General features: G+C 38.5%; 3 protein-coding genes across 7 annotated transcripts in view; all 3 read right to left on the bottom strand.

Annotated features, from left to right (window-relative positions):
- The window catches only part of auh (AU RNA binding protein/enoyl-CoA hydratase), a 50,109-nt gene extending 40,709 nt beyond the window's left edge, over positions 1-9,400 (bottom strand). For all 4 annotated transcript variants that reach the window (XR_010896226.1, XM_067398377.1, XM_067398378.1 and 1 more), the window contains exons 1-5: positions 9,169-9,400; positions 8,726-8,793; positions 8,307-8,394; positions 7,738-7,824; positions 6,394-6,486 (exon numbers count right to left, since the gene is read on the bottom strand). Coding sequence is in view for 3 of the 4 variants with exons in the window: in XM_067398377.1 (XP_067254478.1) it covers positions 6,394-6,486; positions 7,738-7,824; positions 8,307-8,394; positions 8,726-8,793; positions 9,169-9,388 (556 nt within the window). In the remaining variant the exon portion in view is untranslated. The remainder of the gene's footprint in view (positions 1-6,393; positions 6,487-7,737; positions 7,825-8,306; positions 8,395-8,725; positions 8,794-9,168) is intronic.
- Positions 9,401-12,079: 2,679 nt separating this feature from the next.
- Positions 12,080-16,464, bottom strand: nfil3 (nuclear factor, interleukin 3 regulated). The gene is made up of 2 exons (XM_067395723.1): positions 16,281-16,464; positions 12,080-13,881 (listed from the first exon to the last, which is right to left on the bottom strand). The coding sequence occupies exon 2, from the start codon at positions 13,752-13,754 to the stop codon at positions 12,348-12,350; it is 1,407 nt and encodes a 468-aa protein (XP_067251824.1). The 5' UTR covers positions 13,755-13,881; positions 16,281-16,464; the 3' UTR covers positions 12,080-12,347.
- A 1,554-nt stretch (positions 16,465-18,018) lies between these two features.
- Positions 18,019-22,511, bottom strand: part of ror2 (receptor tyrosine kinase-like orphan receptor 2) — an 88,912-nt gene continuing 84,419 nt past the window's right edge. The window contains exon 9 of one of the 2 annotated variants that reach the window (XM_067398375.1): positions 18,019-22,441. In XM_067398375.1, the coding sequence (XP_067254476.1) occupies positions 21,014-22,441 (1,428 nt within the window). In that variant the 3' untranslated portion in view covers positions 18,019-21,013. The remainder of the gene's footprint in view (positions 22,442-22,511) is intronic. The other variant, XM_067398374.1, reaches the window with a different exon arrangement.

Here is a 22,511-nt window from a genome sequence, read left to right as displayed (position 1 = left end):
CTAAACCAGATCGAGCTACCAAGCAATAAACATGCCATTTAGGATTACAAAATATTGTGATGTGCCTGGAATCGATAGTAATGCAACATGTAAGTAATAATTCTAATGCCTGATCTGATATGTAATGATTCATGTACAGTCAGATGTTCTTTGTCTATGTGTCAGTAAATCAAACCCATGACTAAACGTCAACTTGCGTTGTTTATCTTAGTAGGATGAAAATAATCTGTTATTTAAACAGTGATTAAATTATAGAAAGAAAGCAATCAAAGAAAGCTCCCTTTGTAATAGTTGGAGCAGCGCGCACTGAAGCTGTCAATCAAACAGCGCAAGTTTATCAGTGACTGAGTTCTGGACGTGCAAAAACTCCCATTTAAGGAATCTCTTTATTATGTTTGTACTATTAGTGATGATGAAAGCATTTGTTAGTGTACAGAAATTGAGTTTGACGAGAACACTGCTTTCAAGTGCTCAACATGTCTGATCAGCTGTTCATCACTGCAACCTTTCATGCCATGATGTAAATATAATGCCATAGATCTAAATGTAATGCAACACTTTTCACGATTAGTTAACCTTGAGAGCTGCAATAGTAAAAACACGCTAAAAGAGAGAGTAATACTTGGCTATTTCATATGCAAAGATGTTAGCCAATCACAGCAGTGGGAGTTTACACTGAAGTCTCACAGCAGACATGCCCCTTAAAACAGAGCATTCAAATCAGAGGCTAAAATCAGTGTAGCAAAAAAAGCTTTTATTTGTAAATTATGACAATTTTGGATGTAAAAAGCATACTAACATTATAAGTGAACCCCTGGAAACTATATAAAACAATAAAATAACGCAGTTCATGACCCCTTTAAAGATTATTACATTATATAGCCTTCATTAAAAAGGGTGTAGGACTTACTACTAGGAAATCAGTAGGCTAGGAAGCAAGTTGTTAGGCTCTCTATGATCCTCCTTGGGTACTGCTTGTAAAAAAAGTTAGCATTATTAGGCCTCCTCTCACTATAGAGAGTCAGCTCAGGCCTCTGTTCCCCTAAGCAAGGACCTTCATCCTTATAGCTTGGGCAGGTAATATGCCAGGTGGTCTAGGCTCTCTGTGAGCCTCCTTGGCACTGAGCCCATTTAGTGTGGAGTGTTTCTAGGCCTCCTCTCCTTATGAGAGTTGTTGTACTGAGGCCTCTGCTCTAAAAGTCTTCGCAGGTCCAAAAATTAAAATCTGAAAAGACCCTCAAATGTGATACACGGAACCGACCTGGACCCGTCTAATATTTGAAAGTTGGACCTGAACCCGGCCGGGAAGACACAGACCTGACTGGACCTGATCGGCACATATTCCACAAAAAATTACTATTAACAAGTCAGTAAACAAGTTGCAAAAATAAAACTTTGTGTCCTCCCTAATGTTAGTAGCCTTTTCTTTTGTACCTGACTGTGATGCATACAATCCTTCTTGACAAGAAAGTTCCATCCATGTTATTCCTCTCTTGCCGATTGAAAAAGCCTACTTAATCCACTCATTATTCCAGCTTCAAAAGTCCACTTGCTGTCACGATGAGCGATGACAAATGCGACTTTGAAGTTTTCCATTTTTTTGTATCTCAAGTCAACTCACATAATAAGAAAACTTCGACTTTTTCCCCATAGTGTCCTCTAGAGCAGTGGTTTTCAAACTTTTTCAAGAGCGACTTTTTTTTTTTTTTTTTTTACGCGACCCATGGGCTTATTCTTAAGCCAAGCATAAGAATAACAATAACAACCGCTTTTGATGATGCACGTGCACTGGATGATCATTGATGCGATTGCAATGCAAAGTTGATTCTGCACTAATTTGATCTAGCTATGGGATGCTCATTAACCTGTTAACCATTAACCATCATAAGAATTTTAACCAATTAAAAGCCTACTATCGTTTGCTGCATGCTTAAAAAATACACAAAACATATTCCACAACAAATCTTTTAAATGTGATATTCAGAACAGAACAAGTAACAAACAACTGTCATCCAACCAAAAATCACACACACTCACACAAACTGTTTAAAAGCAAAAAATAAGGAAACAGAAGGAAAACAATTATCCTATTGATCTGAAATAAGTGTGTGTGTGTGTGTGTGTGTGTGTGTGTGTGTGTGTGTGTGACAGAAGACAAGGCTCATTTTCACTGAACTCTTTAATGTGTGTGTTTGTTGCTGCCGATGAAGCGAATGAGCGAACGAGTGTGTGTGAGTGTTGCTGCCGATGGAGTGAACGAGTGTGTGTGGGTTGCTGCCGATGGAGCGAACGAGTAGGCCTAATATATTAATGAGAAGGGTGGGCCTGCTTATTCTGCATAATTTGGTCCCAAGCTGGTTCGCAGGATGACAGGGCAACACGCATGTCCGGAGAAGCATTCAGTTTGTTTTGTTGTTTCGTCTTCATTTTGGTTAAAACTGAGAATCCAGTTTCACACATATAGGTAGTGGTGAAGGGTAGTAGCAATGAAATGCTTGCTTTGCTCAGCATGGGATACTCGGTGAAGAGGCCAATCCAGAACGAAGACAATTTTTCTGTTTTGTGACGAGTTTTCAAAGTGTTGTCACTGGTTAGTTGGATCATTTCTGATTCTTCAGAAGGAGTTAAATACAGTTCAGCAACTGAATCTGGAGTTTCAAAGTCAAAGGGATTTTTCACCCACCGCTTATCTTCTAATTCATTGAACTTCGCCTGGGGAAAGTAGCAAGAAAATGTCCCCATCAGTGCATCCAGATGTGACTGAATGAGACGCGTCAGGCCAGCGACCAATTCGTTGGGCACATCATTTTCTTCAATGCGTTTCATCATTGTCGGGAACATATAGTAGCTCGCAGTTTTGAGTCGCAGCTGCCAGAGTTCGAGTGATTTCTGGAAAGCCTGAATTTGTTCGCAATGTCTGAAAATGTTGTCTTCCCATCCTTGTAGTTTTAGATTCAGTTCGTTTAGAACAGAAAATATGTCAGCCAGATAAGAAAGGGTTAAAAGCCATTTCTCATCACTGAATTGGCTTGCGAGAGGTGACAGTTTATCAGTAAGAAAAGCACGTGTTTCATCCCTCAATTCTTACACTCGGCTGAGCACCCTACCCTTCGACAGCCATCTCACGTCTGTATGAAAGAGTAAATGTTTGTGCTCGGCTCCCATTTCAACACACAGGGCCTCGAAAAGTCGGCTATTAAGAGCACTGCCTTTAATGTAGTTCAAAACTTTGGATGCCAACTCTTCACGATGAATAAAACAATGGTACCAAACAATGTTTTGTCCTGCTGCATCCTTAATCCTTCTGACAACTCCACTATTTTTGCCAGTGAGGTTGGCCGCCCCCGTTTTGGTGATGCCTTTGCAATTGGCCCAATCCAGACCACTTTTTGTTATAAATGCATTTAATTGTTCAAAAATGTGCTTCTGTCGTGCTAGAAGGCAAAGTTAGGCAGCACAGAAGACCTTCAAGAAATTCACCTTGCCAAATGTACCGAACATAAACAAGTAACGTAGCACTTGATGCAACGTCAGTGCTCTCATCCAGCTGAATAGCAAAATCCCTCGCTGACTTCAGTCTCGCTATGAGCTGTTCTTCTAAATTCTGGGCAATATCCACAATTCGACGTGACACCGTATTGTTTCTAAGAGGAATTAGTTTTAGCTTTTCAGATGCATTTTCATCCAGAACTGTATTAACTCTGTCCAGTGCAGCAGGCAATATTAATCGCTCTGCAATTGTGTGTGGCGCTTTTTCTTTGGCAACACGATATGAAACTTTATAAGATGCCAAGTGCAATTTGTCATTGTATGTCACACTTCTGCTGAGTAACTGAGCTGATGACTTAATTTCTTGAGACTTCCTCTGAAAAAAAGATAATGGTTTGTCCGCAAGATCTGCATGGCGTGTACATAAATGTCTTTCCAACTTCGCTGGTTTCAAACTTTCATTTGCCAACTTTTCACCGCATATTATGCACATTGGTATTGCAGCACGGACTGCGTCCGAACAGTTGACAAACCCAAACTTCAAAAAATCATCTTTATATGGCCTTACTCCGGATTTCTGCTTTTTCTTTGCTGGGCAAGTACTGCTAATCTGTTCACATGCATCGCCTTCGTTATCTTCCCTGCTGATCTCTGCTGTTTGCGGCAGGGTTTGACGACTGGCTGCGTTTTCTGCTGCTTCATTTAAAGGGTTCTCTGTCTCTGGCCCTCTTTTTCTTGTGAAAAAATCATAAATGCTTTTTGACTTTGGCTTGCCCATGTTCAGCATAAAATAAATTAAATACGGGCTACTAATGTCACGCTACCTAAGATGTTGCATCATCTCAGTGAGAAAAAGAAAATGGCTGTATCAACAACACTGCGTGCAAGATTTTTTTATTTATTTATTTTATTTATTTATTTTGAATGTATTTGAATGATTTTTCAGTGTACTTCTATTCAAAGTTATTATTATGATGAGAAAACGGAATTAATTATTTTAGTAGAAAAAAAAATCACTTTTTTAATTCTCGCGACCCTCAAGATTTGAAAACCACTGCTCTAGAGGACACAGTGTCTTGTTCCCCTTCTCAGGGAACCACGGTTACATGGTTACAACCTGAGACTTTATTAAACTGAACTGACTTGAGCTGAATAATGACATGTTTTGCTTGTTAGAGCTGCTTTTCAGGAGAATTTGTTTGAATTTGTTCCTATTGTGAAGCTTCTTTGAAACAATCTGTATTGTTTAAAGCGCTATACAAACAGAAGTGACTTGTATGCATATTCAGTAGCATGGGTGACATTGCATGCACACTATCAAGTGGACTTTTGAAGTGCAAAAGTCACTCGCACATGCGCTGCTGTACATGCACTGTCCGTATATTTTGGGCTTGAGTCAGGCCTCCACAGACAGTGTTTTTTTTTTTATTGCTTTCGCCAATTGAAAACACACGAGAAACACCATGAGACAGGTGGAAACTCTCAGACAATGCAGCAGGCTACTGAACATTGAATGGTCAATGCATGTGGATTAACAGTTAATCATTTGAAGCCGTGCCTGGTGGAAGCCATTTAGCTCTTCACAGTGGTGTATAGTGGACTTCTTCCTCAAAACAATGAGTTTTGATTTCTATGTGAACAAATTATGTATAAGTGTTTTCACACGATTGCTGGGTGTGGGTACGGTACATGAGTGTGCCATTTAAATGGCAGAGTTTTCAAAATGAAACACAAGACCTGTTAAGGTGATGATACACGGGGCAACTTTTTGAGCAATGTTGCTGAGCAATGTTGCTGGGCAATGTTGCCGTCAACGGGTAACCTGATGAGACACAGGGCAACTAATTAGGGCAACAGACAGTTGGCAGCAACTAAACAGAGAGGAGCAAATCTATTGCCAACTCAATAAATACTTTATTATAAACACTTGTTAGGCACTTTATTTCAACTTTTCAAATATTTTCGTCATTTTTATTAAAAATAAATGCCTTTCTGATCTGATTTGTGACAGGAAAAGGGAGAAGAGCAAGTTCAGCAAAAGGCGGATTCGAACCCGTGTCGATCGCATCAAAAGCTCATGTGTCAATTCATGTGTCAAACGCCCTACAACCTACGCAACTACAGCCATTAAACAGATCCTGTCTTTTTAGTATTTAACTTAAATCATTCAATGGCTTCATTACAGCATACACACATTACTTCGGACAGTTGTTGGTATTTTAAGCAATATATGAGGTAAATTCCACTCTTTTTCTCCTCTCCACTGGCGGTGAGAGGCCGCCATCTTGTTTGAATTTTTTCTGAAATCTCCGAACCGGTCACGTGATTGGCTGCCAACATTCTGATTGGAGGATCTCAAAAAATTACCCACAACCAATCTAACATATCCAGATATAAATTTGTTGCTCATTCTCAATGGGAAAGTGCCCAAGCAACGTTGCTTGGCTACACTGCCTGGCAACATTGCTCAAAAAGCTGCCCCGTGTATCATCACCTTTAGTTTTGAGTGATGTGTCTAACTTAGAGAACTGTGTTTAGCATTTTGCAAAAAGTTTGTTTTAAAATTGCAAACTGAGTGTAAATCAGATAATGTGCTTGCAGTTTTGCAGACTTGGTCTCAAGTTTAGGTACATGAGTGAATGGTTTCACTGAGTGGGCCTCAAGTACCACTTTTAGTGTGTAAGCAATTTTAAAAAAACAGTAACATAGCTACATTTTTCCAACTGGAGCAAGGACTAAGTTTAAGGAATCTCTACATCCCTAACATGGATTTAAATTGGAAGCATGTGGCATTTATTCATAATATTCTGCATTTATTCTGCAATCATTCATATTACACTGTGTGATCAGCTTCAGTGTTCATATAAACCCACGAGGCAAACCATAAATGACAACATGTTATACCTGCCACTCTGATGTCACAGGCAAGAGCCATTTCAAGACCCCCTCCAAGAGCTGCCCCATCTATAGCTGCAATCGTTGGCATGGGAAGAGTACCTATAAAACATTTAATTAAAAGTGCTACATCTGTATAACACATTAAATAGTGCACTTCTCATACAGTACAGTCCAAAGGTTTGGAACCACTAAGATTTTTAATGTTTTTAAAAGAAGTTTTGTCTGCTCACCAAGGCTACATTTATTTAATTAAAAATACAGTAAAAACAGTAATATTGTGAAATATTATTACAATTTAAAAAAACTGTTTTCTATTTGAATATATTTCACAAAGTAATTTATTCCTGTGATCAAAGCTGAATTTTCAGCATCATTACTCCAGTCTTCAGTGTCACATGATCCTTCAGAAATCATTCTAATATGCTGATCTGCTGCTCAAGAAACATTTAATGTGTACAATTGTACAACATTTTTTTTTCAGGATTCTTTGATGAATAGAAAGTTCAAAAGAACAGTGTTTATCTGAAATCTAATCTTTTGTAACATTATAAATGTCTTTACTGCCAGTTTTGATTGATTTAATGCATCCTTGCTGAATAAAAGTATTCATTTCTTTAATTTCTTTTCAAAAAAATAAAAATAAAAACTCTTACTGACCCCAAACTTTTGAACGGTAGTGTATAATGCTACAGAAGCTTTGTATTTCAGATAAATGCTGTTCTTTTGAACTTTCTATTCATCAAGGAATCCTGAAAAAAAAAAAGTACACAACTGTTTTTCAACATTGAAAATAATCATAAATGTTTATTGAGCAGCAGATCAGCATATTAGAATGATTTCTGAAGGATCATGTGACACTGAAGACTGGAGTAACGATGCTGAAAATTCAGCTTTGATCACTGGAATAAATTGCTTTGTCAAATATATTTAAATAGTACACAGTTATTTTAAATTGTAATAATATTTCACAATATTACTGTTTTTTACTGTATTTTTAATTAAATAAATGTAGCCTTGGTGAGCAGACAAAACTTCTTTTAAAAACATAAAAAATCTTAGTGGTTCCGAACTTTTGGACTGTACTGTACATCCATTTTTTTTTATTTGTGGTCAACTGATATGTTTGTTTTTAAATGATTGAACAGATATCTGGAGAACAGGGTGGGGTTTTCACGGGGATGCCATAGAAGAACCATTTTTGGTTCCCTAAAGAAGCTTTCAGTGATCAGTTCTTGAACTTTCTTACTGTGAGAAACCTTTTTCCAGTATAAAGAACCTTTATGAAATGGATTTCGCTACACAGCACACATTCTCAAGTTTGATATTAATGTTTTCAGCAATTTAACTTACCAAGTTCTGTTATAAGTGTCCTTGCTTTAGAAACAAAAGGTCCTACTTCACTCTGGTGCATCTTTGCTCTTTCTTTTAAGTCTGCACCTGTTCAGACAATCATGTGTTAATGTAAATGTGTTACTGTGAAAGACAATGTAAATCCATTTTTTTCTAGTGCAAAAAGTAATGAAACTGTAAACCAAACTCTAAATTTATTTACTATACCTAATTTACTTTTTAAATAAATAAACATGTTCCAAAGCTGCTGTCACATTTCTTTTAAGGTTTGCTCTTTTTTTGTGTTCAAATGTCTTTTTGATATGCAAATTGGATTAATCAAACTTTTGTATGCAGCAGAAGACTTTGCATGTACTTGTTTTGTTGCTGTCCCACTTTCACATCTGTATGACCACATCTTTATTGTGTATGATTCACTATTTCACATTATTCTGAAGACAATTTCTCCACCAATGTGTCTATTTTCTGTTGACTTTACTTAACCAATGTAACGAATATTAATATCATACCAACAACAAATCCTGAAAAGTTGTATACAACTTGCATTAAACACTTCAATGGCTACATACCTGCACAGAATATTCCAGGCACCATACTGCATAAAATTACAGTACGCACTTTGTTGTTCTTCTTTAATGACTCTACGGCTTCAGACATCTGGCAAAAATGAAATCATAAAAAATAAATAAATAGGAGGAACATTATGTAGGTCATAGGCTCTTGTTATCCAATCAAATATAAATCTAATATATTTTCATAGAATAATAACAAATATTTTTAATCACTTTTTATCTTATTATTTATTATATAATTTTAGAACCGTTTTGTTAGTGATGTAGTCATGTTGTAGCCAATAGACCATAGCTGTAAAGACTGTATTTCTATTCCTCACAGCCTCATTTTCATGTATTAAATTCAATATGGCATCTAACCTGACTAAAGTCTTTAATGATTACATTTTGACAAGTAACATTATACAAATACTCACCACCATAACAAGATTTTTGCTGATGGCATTTTTAGATTTAGGGCGATTAATCCCCAAAACAACAATCCCTAGAAACACAAGAACAGTCACACTACAAAAGATAGTCAACAAATTGATGAACAGCATTATGGAAAAATATAAAAAAAAGAATAACAAGTGACATGACAACAGAAACAGTCTCTGAAAGTGACAAGAAACTCTTTATAAAAAACAAAACACTTCATTGAAAATATGTTGGGGTAAGGTAAGATATTAAATCCTAAATTCAGGAATTTGTAAAGGACAAATGATTGACACTGTCTTGCAGTAATAGGCACTGAAACCGTTGAATTATGGGGCAGTGCAGAGAGGCTTTTGAGTGACAGACGTTAGACGCAACACGTAGCCTACAAGAATCCGATAGCCTACACAACTCTGATCAATCACTATATCTTGTTGTCTACCTGAGTCATCACCGTCCAGGTATCTAACGATAAGGTCATCTCCAGACTTAACCTCGGAGCTGTACAGTCGGACACCTCCGTTGAAAGCGGGACGCACACAATGCGACCTCTTGTTTAGAAATGTATGCAAAACATTGTCCGATCTGCACACTCCATTGATAATGCTTGTTTGACATCGGAAAGACTGAAACAGCACTCTGCATCTCACTAAAGCCGCCATGCTGCTGCTTTCCTTGACTTTCAACTCTGAACTGCGAGTGACGTATTTTTGAGGTCACGTGACTGCTGTCTCTGCGGCGGGATTTCTCCTCCGAAAAAAGCTGGATTTGCCTACTGTACAGACGTCATGAACTTCATCAGCACACAGTTCCTTAGGTAAAATATGTAGCCTTTATATAATTTAAATAATACATTTATAAAGACGTGCACCATTTGTTATTGCCTTTTACGTTTGTTCATTTAGCAGACGCTCTATCCAAAGCGACTTACAAATTAGGAACATCACAAACAATTTGGCTTATTATTACTCATAACATAAGCAGGGGTTTTCTATATTTTAGATGCCCCGGACCCCCTCACTTATGACCTATTCAACCTTCGTTAATCATTTGTGCAGTAAATGGAAATGAACGAATTTCAATTTGTTATTTTAAATACATTTTTGTTTACATTGTAGAAGAACCAATCAATGTGTTGTTTTGGTATTTGATGTCCAAAGTAAATTCGGTTTCCTGACGCAAAACCAGTTAAAAACCACCACCACGTATATAAACATTACTGATGACTTAACAACAGCCTACCTCAGTATTGCAAAATTGGTCAGCCCATTAAGCTGATTAGCAATGAAATGGGAAATAGCTTTTCCATTTTGTAATATCAAAATTATATCATACGCTAAATATATGAAGCCTGTATTGATAAAGCATTATTTATAAGGGCATCAATGAATGCATAATGCCTTAAAAACCCTTAGAATGTTATACGAGTCATTCCACAAAACCGGTACGAGTTGAACACATTTTTAGATTTTTTTACCAAAATGTATTACTTTCCTGAACACCCCACAACATTAATGACATATTTAACTTCCAGAAAAACATATTTTCCCATCTCAGGCATCAAATCCCTATTATTATTGGTCATTATTTTAAGTTATGGACACTTTGGGAGCTCTCTGAATATTATTTTAAAATGTATTTGTGATAAAAATCAACATTTTTCTATTAATCAGATGTCCCTCACATTAATTCAGTAATTGCAAATATAAAAGTTACATAAAATCTCACACATTTGATAGGCTACTGAAGCCTGCCTGAAATGGGCAACCTCATCATTTTTGATCAAAGGCTGAACTTCAGAATTTGAACTAAAATCAGTATTCTTATGATTTCTCTGAACATTTCAGACAGACTTCAATAAATTTTAAATTACTTTTTCATATACTTAAAAAAAAAAAAAAAAAAAAAAGAATAAAAATGTAGGTGTGACGGGGTTGTAATTTTTTGCCCAAATTGGCCACTGCTCTAAATCTAGTGAAGAAATGGAGAGCACATGGCATGCACGATATTAAGAAATGATGAATAATGTTGAAATAAAGATAATTTTCTATCTTTAATTTATGTAACGGGGTTGAACCGTTAAGCTTGACAAACACAATTTCACAAAATAATTTAGTTATAATTATTAAAAAAGGGGGTAACTTGCCTGTGTCTGCTCACAGTGTTGTTCAGAAGACTTCTATAATGTCACTTCCTATTAATGGTGTCACATAAGTATCGGTTCATTATATTTATAGTGGGAGAATGGTTTGTGTAATGGGGTTGAGGGGTTACTAAGGTACGGAACTAAATAATGTGATTTTTAATGAATAATCATGAATTTACTTTACCAGCAATGTTGAATGTTGAAACCGATGGATTTTTATGGGAATGGCAAAATGTATGTACTTTTTTCCTCATTTTATTATTCATATCCCAAGTACACTTTCATAGAAGGCCTTGAGGAACATGACAAAATGGTGGGGTCAACTGAAAAAAACGAAATAATTTCTAATATAAAGATAAAATGTCTGTCATGTTTTTAAACATTATTAAAGGAGACATTTCAATTAATACAAAAAGCTTTTAAAAATATATTTTGGTGACCCAATAGATAAAATACACTGAAAAAGGTCAGAGGGACTCAAATCGTACCGGTTTCCTGAAATGACTCATATCATCTCATGAGTATTCATTCGTAACAACCTTTGTAAAACATTATAAATTAATACTTATTGTTACTTTAAAGAGTAGGATGATTTATAACACAATGTTATATCCACCTAAGTTATGACGGATTATAGTTATATTGACATTTTTTAAGATCTGCATATTATTTGACTACATTTTAATTAAGTGGTTCATTTTTGATTGTTTCCTGTGAGGCTAATGTTAATTTCAGTGTGAGCTAGTTTAAGTTCACTAGTAGCTTAAACAATGCATTATGGTTGTGTTAATATTACAATGAATACTGTAAATGTGTCATATAAACCATTCATGATATATTATGGATGTTTAAAGAACTTATGTTACCTTACTTGAAGTCAAAGACTTTGGTATAAATATTATGACCAAATTATAAAGCCTTTTGGATGTTTATGAGGAGACTTTGTATTTGTAACTTAACAGTAATCAAAAAGATGCAAGATATTGTGTAGATCTTAGTGTCGAGAGCCTTATAATACATTATAATTAAAAGAACTATAATCCATTATAACTTATGTAGACATAACAGACATGTTATAAATCATGATACTTATAGTTATGACCACAAACTAAATATTCAAAAGTAAATGTTCTTTTAAAACCTGCAATGACAAAGTAGATATACTTTCCAAGGTGAACGAGAAAGGGGAAAAAACAGTATTTCAGTGCTTGCATTTATTGTAAACAAAAGAGAACATACAATGTACAATACATTTTGAGAAGTTAACATTAACAGTAGCCCAATTTTTGGCTTTTGGGCTACAAATGGAGTCATCAAGAAGACACGCCAAACTACAACAGTAAGTGCACAAAACACCATTCTTCTCAATGAAGTGCAGCTTTTTGACACCATAACAACCGCACAGTGCAGTAGCGAACACAGTGGAAAACAGGCGTTGTGCAAATAGAGAGAACTCAGATTCAGAAACATCCATTTCATAACGAGTCAATTTCAGTAGTGCTTTTCGTGGACTCAATTACAGACCCCTGCTGCTTTGTAATCAGTCTTTTCAAGGAGGCCACCTCTGCCGACAGGTCGGCAATTCCCTGTTTCAAATACAAGTTCTCAGATTCGGAGTTGGTATATGAGTCATTTTTAAGGTCGACGATGAGTTTGTTAGGCATAGGACTTGGTGAGTCTGGACAGTGCCGGTGTTTGCAGCCACTTGGTGCCTCCTGGTGATCATTGTGCCACTCCTTCGGCTGGTGACTCCAGTCCTGAACATTGGCCACCTGGAAGGACATCGGGCTAAGAGATGATTGAATGTACTCGGGTGTAGCGTACTGACTCATTTGGTAGCATCTACTTGCAGACATGTCAATGGGAAAGGAGGACTTGCCAGATGATTCATAGTCGGGATCAATAGCCTCCACTTTGATCTGGATGGCCCGGGCTTTGATCCTCAACTTGTGGGGCAAAGCTGAGGCACTGGCATCTGGCACTTTGAGGGTCGACACAATCACACTCTGCGAATCAGCCCGGGGTGGAACTGGACCCTTCGGGACCTGCTGTTCGTCCTCTCCATCTGAGGACTTGCTTACAGCCCCGTCATCTCCATCAGAGGTGCGTGGCGAATTGCTAGACGATCTGGTGATTTGCAAGAATGGAGATGGCTGGGAGAATCTCCCGGGGAAAGGGCTACCAAGGTAGTTCCTGTACAGTTCGTATGGACTGGCCCTGTCTTTGGCATATCTGCCGCTTTCCAGGGGTTCTTGTTTGATGCTATCAGGGGTTCTGGAAATACTTATAAGTGGGCTTCCTTGGGTCACCGTGCTTGAGTCGGATCTATCGGACAAGGCGCTGTGAGGTGAGTGCTTGATGACCGATATGCAGCTGCTGGTCAAACGCGCTGGTTCCAGTTCACTTGGGTAGGAACCCTTGCTGGCACTGGGTGGGATAAAGTCCTGGTAGAGTGCAGCAGTGGAGCTGGAAATTTTCTGCACCTCCTGAGCATAAGCTGCTGAGCTTACTAGGCCAAACCTGAGTTTAAGGGACAGAAGCTCGGCTTTCAGCGATGCGTTCTCTTCCCCGAGGGCCATGAGCTTGTTCTCCAGAACCATATCGTTGAGTCTACGCTTTTCCCGCGAGCGCTTGGCTGCTTCGTTGTTCTTGCGCCTTCTTTCCCAATACAGGTTGTCTTTCTTCTCATCTGGTATGAACTCGCGTTTTCTGCGACAGGTGGTGGACTTGGTCTTGAAAGGCAGTGTGGACAACTTGTGATTAATCAGGTCCTGGTCTGTCCCTTGCAAAGCCACTGCCAGCACCAAGGCATCCTCTCCACCGTAGGGCCCACTGCATGAGGGCTCCTTCTTAATGGCTTGCATATTACACAATGTTGTCATCAAGAATGCATAAGCTCATTAGTTGACTCTGGTTTTAAGTAAACAGCTCATCGTAGACCACGTGCTATAGAAGTCATGGGTGTCCTCTTCATGAAGTCAGTTCCAGAGAATTTCCAGAGAGAAGGATCTGGGGAGATAAGAACAGAGACACATCATCATCTGATATGGTCTGGAGTGTTTCTAGCCTTTTATTAGGAAACCCACCTCCACCACCCAAAGTGTCTCAATACTTTTTTCTCTTTTTTTTTTTTGATACTGCTATGGATATAAACAGTCTTTACCTGCAATACAGAGTGATTCACTAGCTGCACACGCAATAAAGAGCTGCTTATCAATTGAAGACATTTCCCAGTTTTGTTCCCTATAATGGATTGTAGGTAAAAATCCACCTCATCCAGAACTCTTATGTTTTATAAAGAATCCCTTTATGGTGTGAGAAATTGCTGCAAATGTGAGTGAAATGTCTGAATCTCAAACAATTTCAAGTGATTTGCAAACCCGTTTGACTGATTATATCAAAAGATTGATTCATTGGCTGTCCGGCATCACTAGTTCTGATCATAAAAGGAAAAATTATTTTTAGCAACACCCCTGCAAATAATAATAAGAGTTATTTTAGTACCACTGAGATACTATTTTATTTTTATCAATTATTTAGAGTGTTTTTATTCTTATGTTTACTGTTGTCATTTTAATTTTAGTTCAAGTTTTTAGTAATTTTACTGCATAGTTTTTAGATGAATTCAAATGACAAAACTGTCTATAGTAGGCTACAACTTAAATGAGAAATGTTGCCTTGAAAATATTGGCAAAAGAGGTTTAATTCATTTTAGTGTTAAATTTATTTAAAATGTAATTTCATTTCAAGTGACAAAGGTTTTTATGGTTTTAGTTTAAGTTAACCATGGACCAAAGTTGACTTGAGAAAAGTTTAAAAAGGACAGGGAAAAAAAACAAAACAAAACCTTTTACATGTTGATATTATACGCAGGTCGAAACGTGTTTATTAAAATACAATTTCCAAACTATGCTTTGCCCCATTATGTCACCATTTTTGAGGCGGGTCGTGCTTAAAGTAATGCAACGCAAGCTTTCAAACGTAAAGAGCTTTTATAATGTGGCCGTGATTAAATTAAAATATGGAAACTCTTTCGAAGAAGTACGGTCATATAGAGGACGGTATATTATTCACAGCATTGCAGGAGACAAATTTGAAGAGCCGATCTGACAATGACCCTTCACGTACAGATCAAACAGCTGGAATTACATCATCTAAAGCGGGCTGTGGTCATAAACGGTAAAGTTTTACGTAGCAACTTAATAGTGCGGTCGATCATAACACTATTAAGAGAGTGTAAACACAGCCAGGCTTAACTTGGGCTCCAGTATAGGCGCAGACTAGAGCGCAGGGAACAAAGGAATGCGAGCAGCAGCATCACACGTGGCTGAACAGAGACAAATTAATTAATACAAGAGCGATAGAAAAATGTGATCGAAACATCTCTCAACTCCACAAAACAAGCAAAAGGCGTGTATTCTTATACTATAATGGTTTATGGCAACAAATTATTTCTCAAAGTCAAACCGAAAATACATTTTGGGTGAGTGTTATGGTTTTGGGATTCAACCATGGCTGTATCTCCAAGGAATAATAAAGACATGGGCTATAACAAAGTTAGCTGGCGTGGAGTGACTCTGAAACCGGGTTTAAAATGGTAGGCTACCTCCAACCAACGCAAAGGCGTACACACACCATTCCCTTGTTGTGTTGTTATTTGACAGGCCTTTAATGCATTCACCCCATCCCGACAGAGACACTCAGGACAGTCGAATGTGTGCGCGTGAAACATTAACCTTAGCGATACATTTAAGATATAATTTTTTTTTTTTTTTACAGACTGACTGAAGAAATAGCAGTTGTCGCTGAGCATTAAACAGCTCGAATGTCGTGTCGTGCTGTTGCAGTGTTTTTTTTTTTTTTTGTCAGAAGTGTCCCAGCTTCCGTTATTGTGCAAGGACTGTAAGATGATCATTCACTATTACACAATAAATGCAAACAACCGTTTATGGATTATTTATTATTAACATTTACTATTAAAGCGATTTTATTTTCAGCATGACTGCATAGTATTAAATCCACCAATCATCTATGTAACCCATTTTAATTTTTAAACTGTATTAAATTAACTTGCACTATATGTAGATTTCTTATGTACTGATCTGAAAGCTTGATGCACCCACATGAATACTGGGTCAATGTGCCACCCTGTCGCCCAATCCCTCAAAAATATTATACTAGTAATGTACAAGTACATGGGTAATAATACTTGAACACTAAAATATGTCTGCATTGATATGATGTTGAGCGAAAAGTAGTATGGCGCAAATATCACAAATAGACCACGTTGAAAGTTGTTTTACTGTATTCATCTGTTACAGCCCATGTACACCGGCTACCGGTTGAAACACCCCATACCAGCCCTGTCCGTTCATATAAGCCTCCCAGTAAAAGAAGAAAGCAGTTACCTCTAATAAGCAAAGGCCCAATTAGACGGAGGTCCAGGATAAATAATGTAGGTCTATACGAAAACATTCAAAGCGTTCAGAAGTGTTTCAGTAGCAGTAATAAAATCCCATCTGGAAATAATACTTGTGTTTCTCCTATGCGTTTTCCTGCCGGAGTGACTGCTGCCTCATGGATCTGTGTTAGTAGGTCACTACAGAAGTGTATTGGCAGCGTCCGTTGACTGGCACATCTCGCGACCAATCGAAATACAGCATCTTCCGATTTGAGCCAATGAATCGCTCCTCATTAATAGTACTCGAGCGCATATGCAATAATGACTCCATGAGAATATATACTTAACATAGTCGAAAATACAGTTGAGGAACACCTTTAAGAAGTATTTTCTTAATGAAATGCTTACAGTGAAACTTTCTAAACTCGTTTTCTCTAACAGGCAATCAGATTTAATTAGAATATCTAGAAACGAATCTCTGGGTGCCAAACATTAATAAATGAGTTTAGCCTATTATTATTAGCTATTATTATTATTATTGCTTTATATAGTAGTAGAACTAGCATTATTAGCCTGTAATTGTTAATCTTGATACAGAAATAAATAAACAATAACTACTTATAGCGATTATTCTCATTATCATCAGTCTAATTTTAATTACTTCGAATTTGGATGACGTGTATTTGTTACCGAAATATCAGCACCTCGTTTGAAAGAAAGTAAGCCACCTAGTGGTATACAAAGAAAAAAGGAAAAGCTTACAATCGAATGGATAGCCTACCGTTGAAACAGACTTGCATATGTGTTATGCATTACTACGTCGTTTAAAGGACACGGGCACACTAGAGTTCATCCAGTTCTCATTTCTAATCACAAAACTCAGTGACCATCGTATGCACTTTCCCAACAAATAAAACTGGTTTGATATAGGGTATTTATTATGCCATTGTCAATCTATATAATTGATGGTTATCTAATGGTCGATATGATATAACAGGTGTGGATGTGTGATGTAACCTAAAACTAAAGGAGTTGCACAACGTGGCGCCCGAGATGACCTACATTAAATAAGATGTGTGCGAGTGCGCCATCCAGTGGAAAAGGAAACTTGTTTAGACTGCACTGGCATTTGATGAAGTGCACATTCAGAAAGAATTTCCTATTAAAAATAGCCTATACCAAGAAGCAAATGCACTTTTCGCTCATGATATTTATGGACAATACCAGCAACACTCGTGGCGTCGAGGGGTCAAAATAAACAAAACATGTATTTTTATTTTGACCCCTCGACGCCACAGATGTTGCTGGTATTGTCCATAAATAGCTTTGTTTTTATTCCAAGCACCTTGTTGAGCGTGTGAAGTTGCACCAGATTAATTATACTATACTTTTCGCTCATGATATTCATTAGAACATTTTTAAATATTTAAAATATATATATTTTTAAAATACTCGTTCCCATATTTCACACTCTGTTAGGACTTCATATTAATGAACATGAATATTTTAAATATTCAAAGGTTTTGATGTTAACAGAATGAAAAATTATTTTAGCAATGTTCAAAGCATAACACACACCAAAGCACTCACTTGTGCAGAAACAATACCTTTTATTTAAGAGGTATTATAACCAAAGATTCACAGTGCAAAGTGAGTGATTTTCTCTTGATTTAAATGTGACCAATTAAACAAATGCAATATAAAAAAAAAAAATACATTTTTTTAGTAACAGCCAGAAACACATTTGTAATAAGGAAAATGTAGCATGAACTCAAGGTCTGTTTTCATTAAGGTGAAAAGTACGTGGACGCAAACCCTGTGCTACCAACTTTGTAGCGCAGTTTGTGTGGAAGCAAAACTGACACTTTGGTCGCTTGTTTTTGACAAGATCGTTCTACTGCATGTGTTTGCGTTGCACCTTCATACGTGGCTCCGATCGGTCCAGGCGCGCAATTCTGTGCCATTTCAGATGACACTGTTTTAGGATTATAACAGCGGGGCATGCGCGACAGGTTGACCAATGCACTTCTGTAGTCTGGCAGCCCAATCGTTTGAGCAGAGTCATTTCCATTCGCAAAACTTCTATTCCTCATGTAAGCTCCGTTGATGCATGCGTTCGCCCCGGTACTGTACCTGCTCATTGGATAATAACCATCCAATAAACTGTTGCGCGGCGATTTCGTAGTATTATAGGCAGCGCTCAAATCGAATGCTGAACTAAAATGATCCGTTTGAGGACACATTGATCCGCAACAAGCAGAAAATTGGCAATGCGGCAGATTACGTAATGGCAACACAGTTGTAGGAACGGGTAAACTGCGCGGATAACCGTCATTGGGCGATCCAATTGGGAACCCAAAAGCAGCATCCACTGGGTTATTTTGACCAGTGCTGTGATGATGAACGGCAGAGAGCGCAGCCTTTAATTTGTCATTTTCCCGTTGAAGCTCGACGGCACGAGTCTCCAAAAGATGTTCCTCCATCCTCTTGCGCTGGCGAGACCTCTTCGCAGCTTCGTTATTCCGATTCCGTTTGAGCCAGTAATTTGTGTCTTTCTGCTCGTCAGGCGTAAATTCTCTTTTCCGTCGCGTTCCGCTGTTTGCACGGAGGCTTGGCACCGCGTGAAGTTGGTAGGCATCTCGTACATTGCTGATGCAAGTCAGTTCATCATGCGTGGAGCAACAAGTACCTGTTGACATCTCAGCAGGTATAATCAGGTTCGTTATGCAAGTGCAAATTATTTGCAGTTTGTGTGCCAAAAAGTGGAGAATATATCAGTTATTATTTTGGTCCCGCCTTATTGGGAAGTGGCATGAGATAAGAACACCTACTTTACAGTCATTGGTTAACATGAACTTGCACACAATTCTCACTTAGTAACTTAAAGGTGCAATATGTAAGATTTTTGCAGTAAAATAATCAAAAACCACTAGGCTAGTGTTACATATTTTGTTCACTTGAGTACTTACAATATTCCAAATGTTTCGAACTATTTGTAAATCGTGAGAAAATTGCAATTTTAACCAAGGCTCCGGGACGTGTGAGGAGTCGCCTGTCAATTGCGTCATACCCGCGTTAACCCTCGGTCTGCCTAGGTTTTCGGTTTTATTTTGTAGAAACCATGGAAACACCAAAGACGCTTTAATATATTACATTTTAATAGACAAGGGAACAACTGTTTTGATATATTTATAGACAGAAAACTAATTGTTGTTATATTAGCTCAACACTTTATTTATTGTTTAAATCTAATTTTCTTGATTTTTGCGAGTACCATGCTTTACCATGCCTCAGAGAGAAACACTGTTTTGTGAAGTTGCTAACATAGCATAATCAGATGCAGCTTTATTTTTAGCAACAGTAATACAGAATTTTCATCATACAATACATTTTAAAATGAATTGCATGCCATTTATCAACACAAGCCATCCAGCATTTATTAATATGATAAAACCGATCCGCTTACTGCAGTGTGTCTCAAACAAGTGTCTCACAGCAGCCGCCGAGCGAACGCACAGTAACGTTATAACTCCCACAACACTCGGTCCTGCTCTGCTTCATACTACAATAACGTTAATAATCGCATCCATGAACATGATTCCTTCCCGAGTCCTATCCCTATTCTTTTATTCTATTCGCTCAAACTTGGCATCATCAAGCTACGCCTTTGTTTTGAATAGGCCTCTAGCGACCTCTAGCGGACATAAATCCTACATACTGCACCTTTAACCTTTTACAAAGTACATATTAAATATGAGCCATATAAAATAAATGATTGTGCTATTTTAATTACAATATCCAAGCAAAATGCTTTTCCAATGTCTAGCTTGTCTTTCTAGAAGTTGAGAAAACCCCACAAGTAATATCATATGTATTACTTTATTGGATTCTCCACGTGCCTGGATGAACAAAATATATGGTTAATGTTTGTTAATAACATCTGTGTAGAAAGAAAGTTTCGGGTTGGTATGACTTTAAAGTAATACTACTGGTTAAACAAAACCTGTTTAAAAACAAGACAATGAATATTACAAACCAGTTACAAATCTTCAAGAGAATCAATGGCATAAATTACAAATCTTTACAACAGGAATTCAATGTTTTATAAAAGCAACTTCTAAAAATGGACAAATGGCTTGGGCTCAGCATCCATGTCTTTGCACATCCACCTCTTTTATAGTCCAATATCGTGATCCATGAGGTTTGATCATGCACATCAATGCCCTCAAGCAAATCCTTTTTATCCTGTGGAGCTTTAAGGTTCAATTACTGAAGTAAAATAATTGAAGTCTTGCTCTCGATGACACTGCCAACTACATTAATGAATGGTACCCACAAAAAAGCCTGAAATGGTGTATCATGTTGCACAGCAACAGTAAGAACATGCATTCTTCTGAATAGCTTTGCAACAATTTGATTAAAACACCCAAACCAACAAGATCCATTGTTGTGTCATGTCTGCTACCGAACCCAAAGCAGAAGGGCTGAAAGCTCGATCCTTCTTCATAGACTACGAAAATTGCAGCTCATTGGTGAAGCTGAAATCTCTTATAAAAATATCTCCAACAGCATGATGTTTCCATCCATCAGTGACTGCTGATACAACTAAAAACCTATAAATAACACCACGTCCATGTGTCATTTACTGGTTTCCCTTCACTTTTTAAACCTGTACAACTGATAAAGTAGAAAAGTTACATTGCAGAGGATTACTCTTCTCATCTAATAAAAAAAGATTGTCTATGCTTCTGAATTGATGCCATTGTCCTCTGTCTGCGGGCTGTCATTGTCCCCCAGGAGCTCTGTCTCTGGAACAGATAGGTCTTCATTGTGCAGACCATTTTGAGAGGCCCCATCGGCGAAATCCTCCTCCGTTGCCTTCAGGTCTTCATTCATGAGGGCAGCCTTCTCCGTGCCAGATCCATTGGAGGGTGCTGTGGTCACATAGCCGGTGCTGGTGGAGCCGCTGCCGCTGTGGTGCGATCCAGCCTTGGCGACCATCTGCGGGTGCAGCTGCTGTGGAGGCATCTGCATGGGGATCTGCATGGGGTAGAAGTTCTGCAGGTACGGATAGGCCGGCATTGGCTGGTAGCCATTGACTGGAATGTAGAGTTGGGGTGGCACCATTGGGCGCATCTGGCCCTTCATGGGCACAAATTGAGGCTGAGGAAAGGGGGAAGACTTTTTGGGACTAACATAGCGGGCGTTGCTGATGTTACTGACAGGACTTGTGCTGAGGGAGCTGGTTTGAGTGGTATTGCTCGCCCCTGAGGTCTGAGCCGAGCTGTTGTAATTGGACAAGCTCTCCCAGGTGCGCAAACGTGCATGAATGTCTTTGAAACGTGGCCTTCGTGCGGGGAACTCATTCCAACACTCCAACATCAGAGTGTAAATCCAGGCAGGACAGTCATCTGGGCAGGAAAGTACTTGTCTATTGCGTACCATCTCAATCACGTCCTGGTTCGAATAGCCGCAGTAAGGCTGAAGGCCGTAGCTGAATATCTCCCATAGCACCACGCCGTAGGCCCAGATGTCTGAATCGGTGGAGAACTTGCCATACAATATGGCTTCTGGGGACATCCAGCGGACTGGGAAGGGACTGGTGCCCATTAGCTTGTAGTAGTCAGCAGAGTAGACCTCTCTGAACAGCCCAAGGTCCAGGATCTTAACATTGAGCTTATCGCAAACCAGGATGTTACGAGCAGCCAGATCCTTGTGTACCACGTGGTGGCTGGAAAGATACTCCATTCCGGCGGCTATTTGTGTGACGATATGTAGGAAGTCTGCCTGCTCCAAGGTTGATTTGACTGTCTTGTCGTCATCAGAGCTGCCAACATCGGAGTGAGGGGATCGCATGACCAGGAACTCGTGTAGGTCACCGTGGCCCGAATAGCTGAAGATCATGCTCATGGGCTGTTCTTTAGTTATCACACCCAACAGGCAGACGATATTGGGGTGCTGTAGGCGGGACCGGAGCATCGCCTCGTGGCGGAACTCTTCCCGTAGAGGTCCCTCGTCCTTGTCCTTGACCGTCTTTATAGCCACCACCTGCGTCTGTTCACCTGGAGCTGTACCATAGAGGTGACCTTTGTAGACTTTTCCAAAACGGTCTTCTCCAAGCTCTTCCATGAATCGAACCGCTGAGAGGTTGAGTTCTCTGAGCTTTGCCTAGAAATAAAAGAAAATAAGCCATTTCAAGTCTGCTTTTGCTCAACAGAAGAGGCTAAATGTCGAGTAA

The sequence above is a fragment of the Chanodichthys erythropterus genome, chromosome 10, assembly GCF_024489055.1.
Source record: "Chanodichthys erythropterus isolate Z2021 chromosome 10, ASM2448905v1, whole genome shotgun sequence".
Classification (NCBI taxonomy): domain Eukaryota; kingdom Metazoa; phylum Chordata; class Actinopteri; order Cypriniformes; family Xenocyprididae; genus Chanodichthys; species Chanodichthys erythropterus.
The sequence above is the reverse complement of the archived record's forward strand: the minus strand, read 5'-3'. Positions and strand labels throughout refer to the sequence as shown.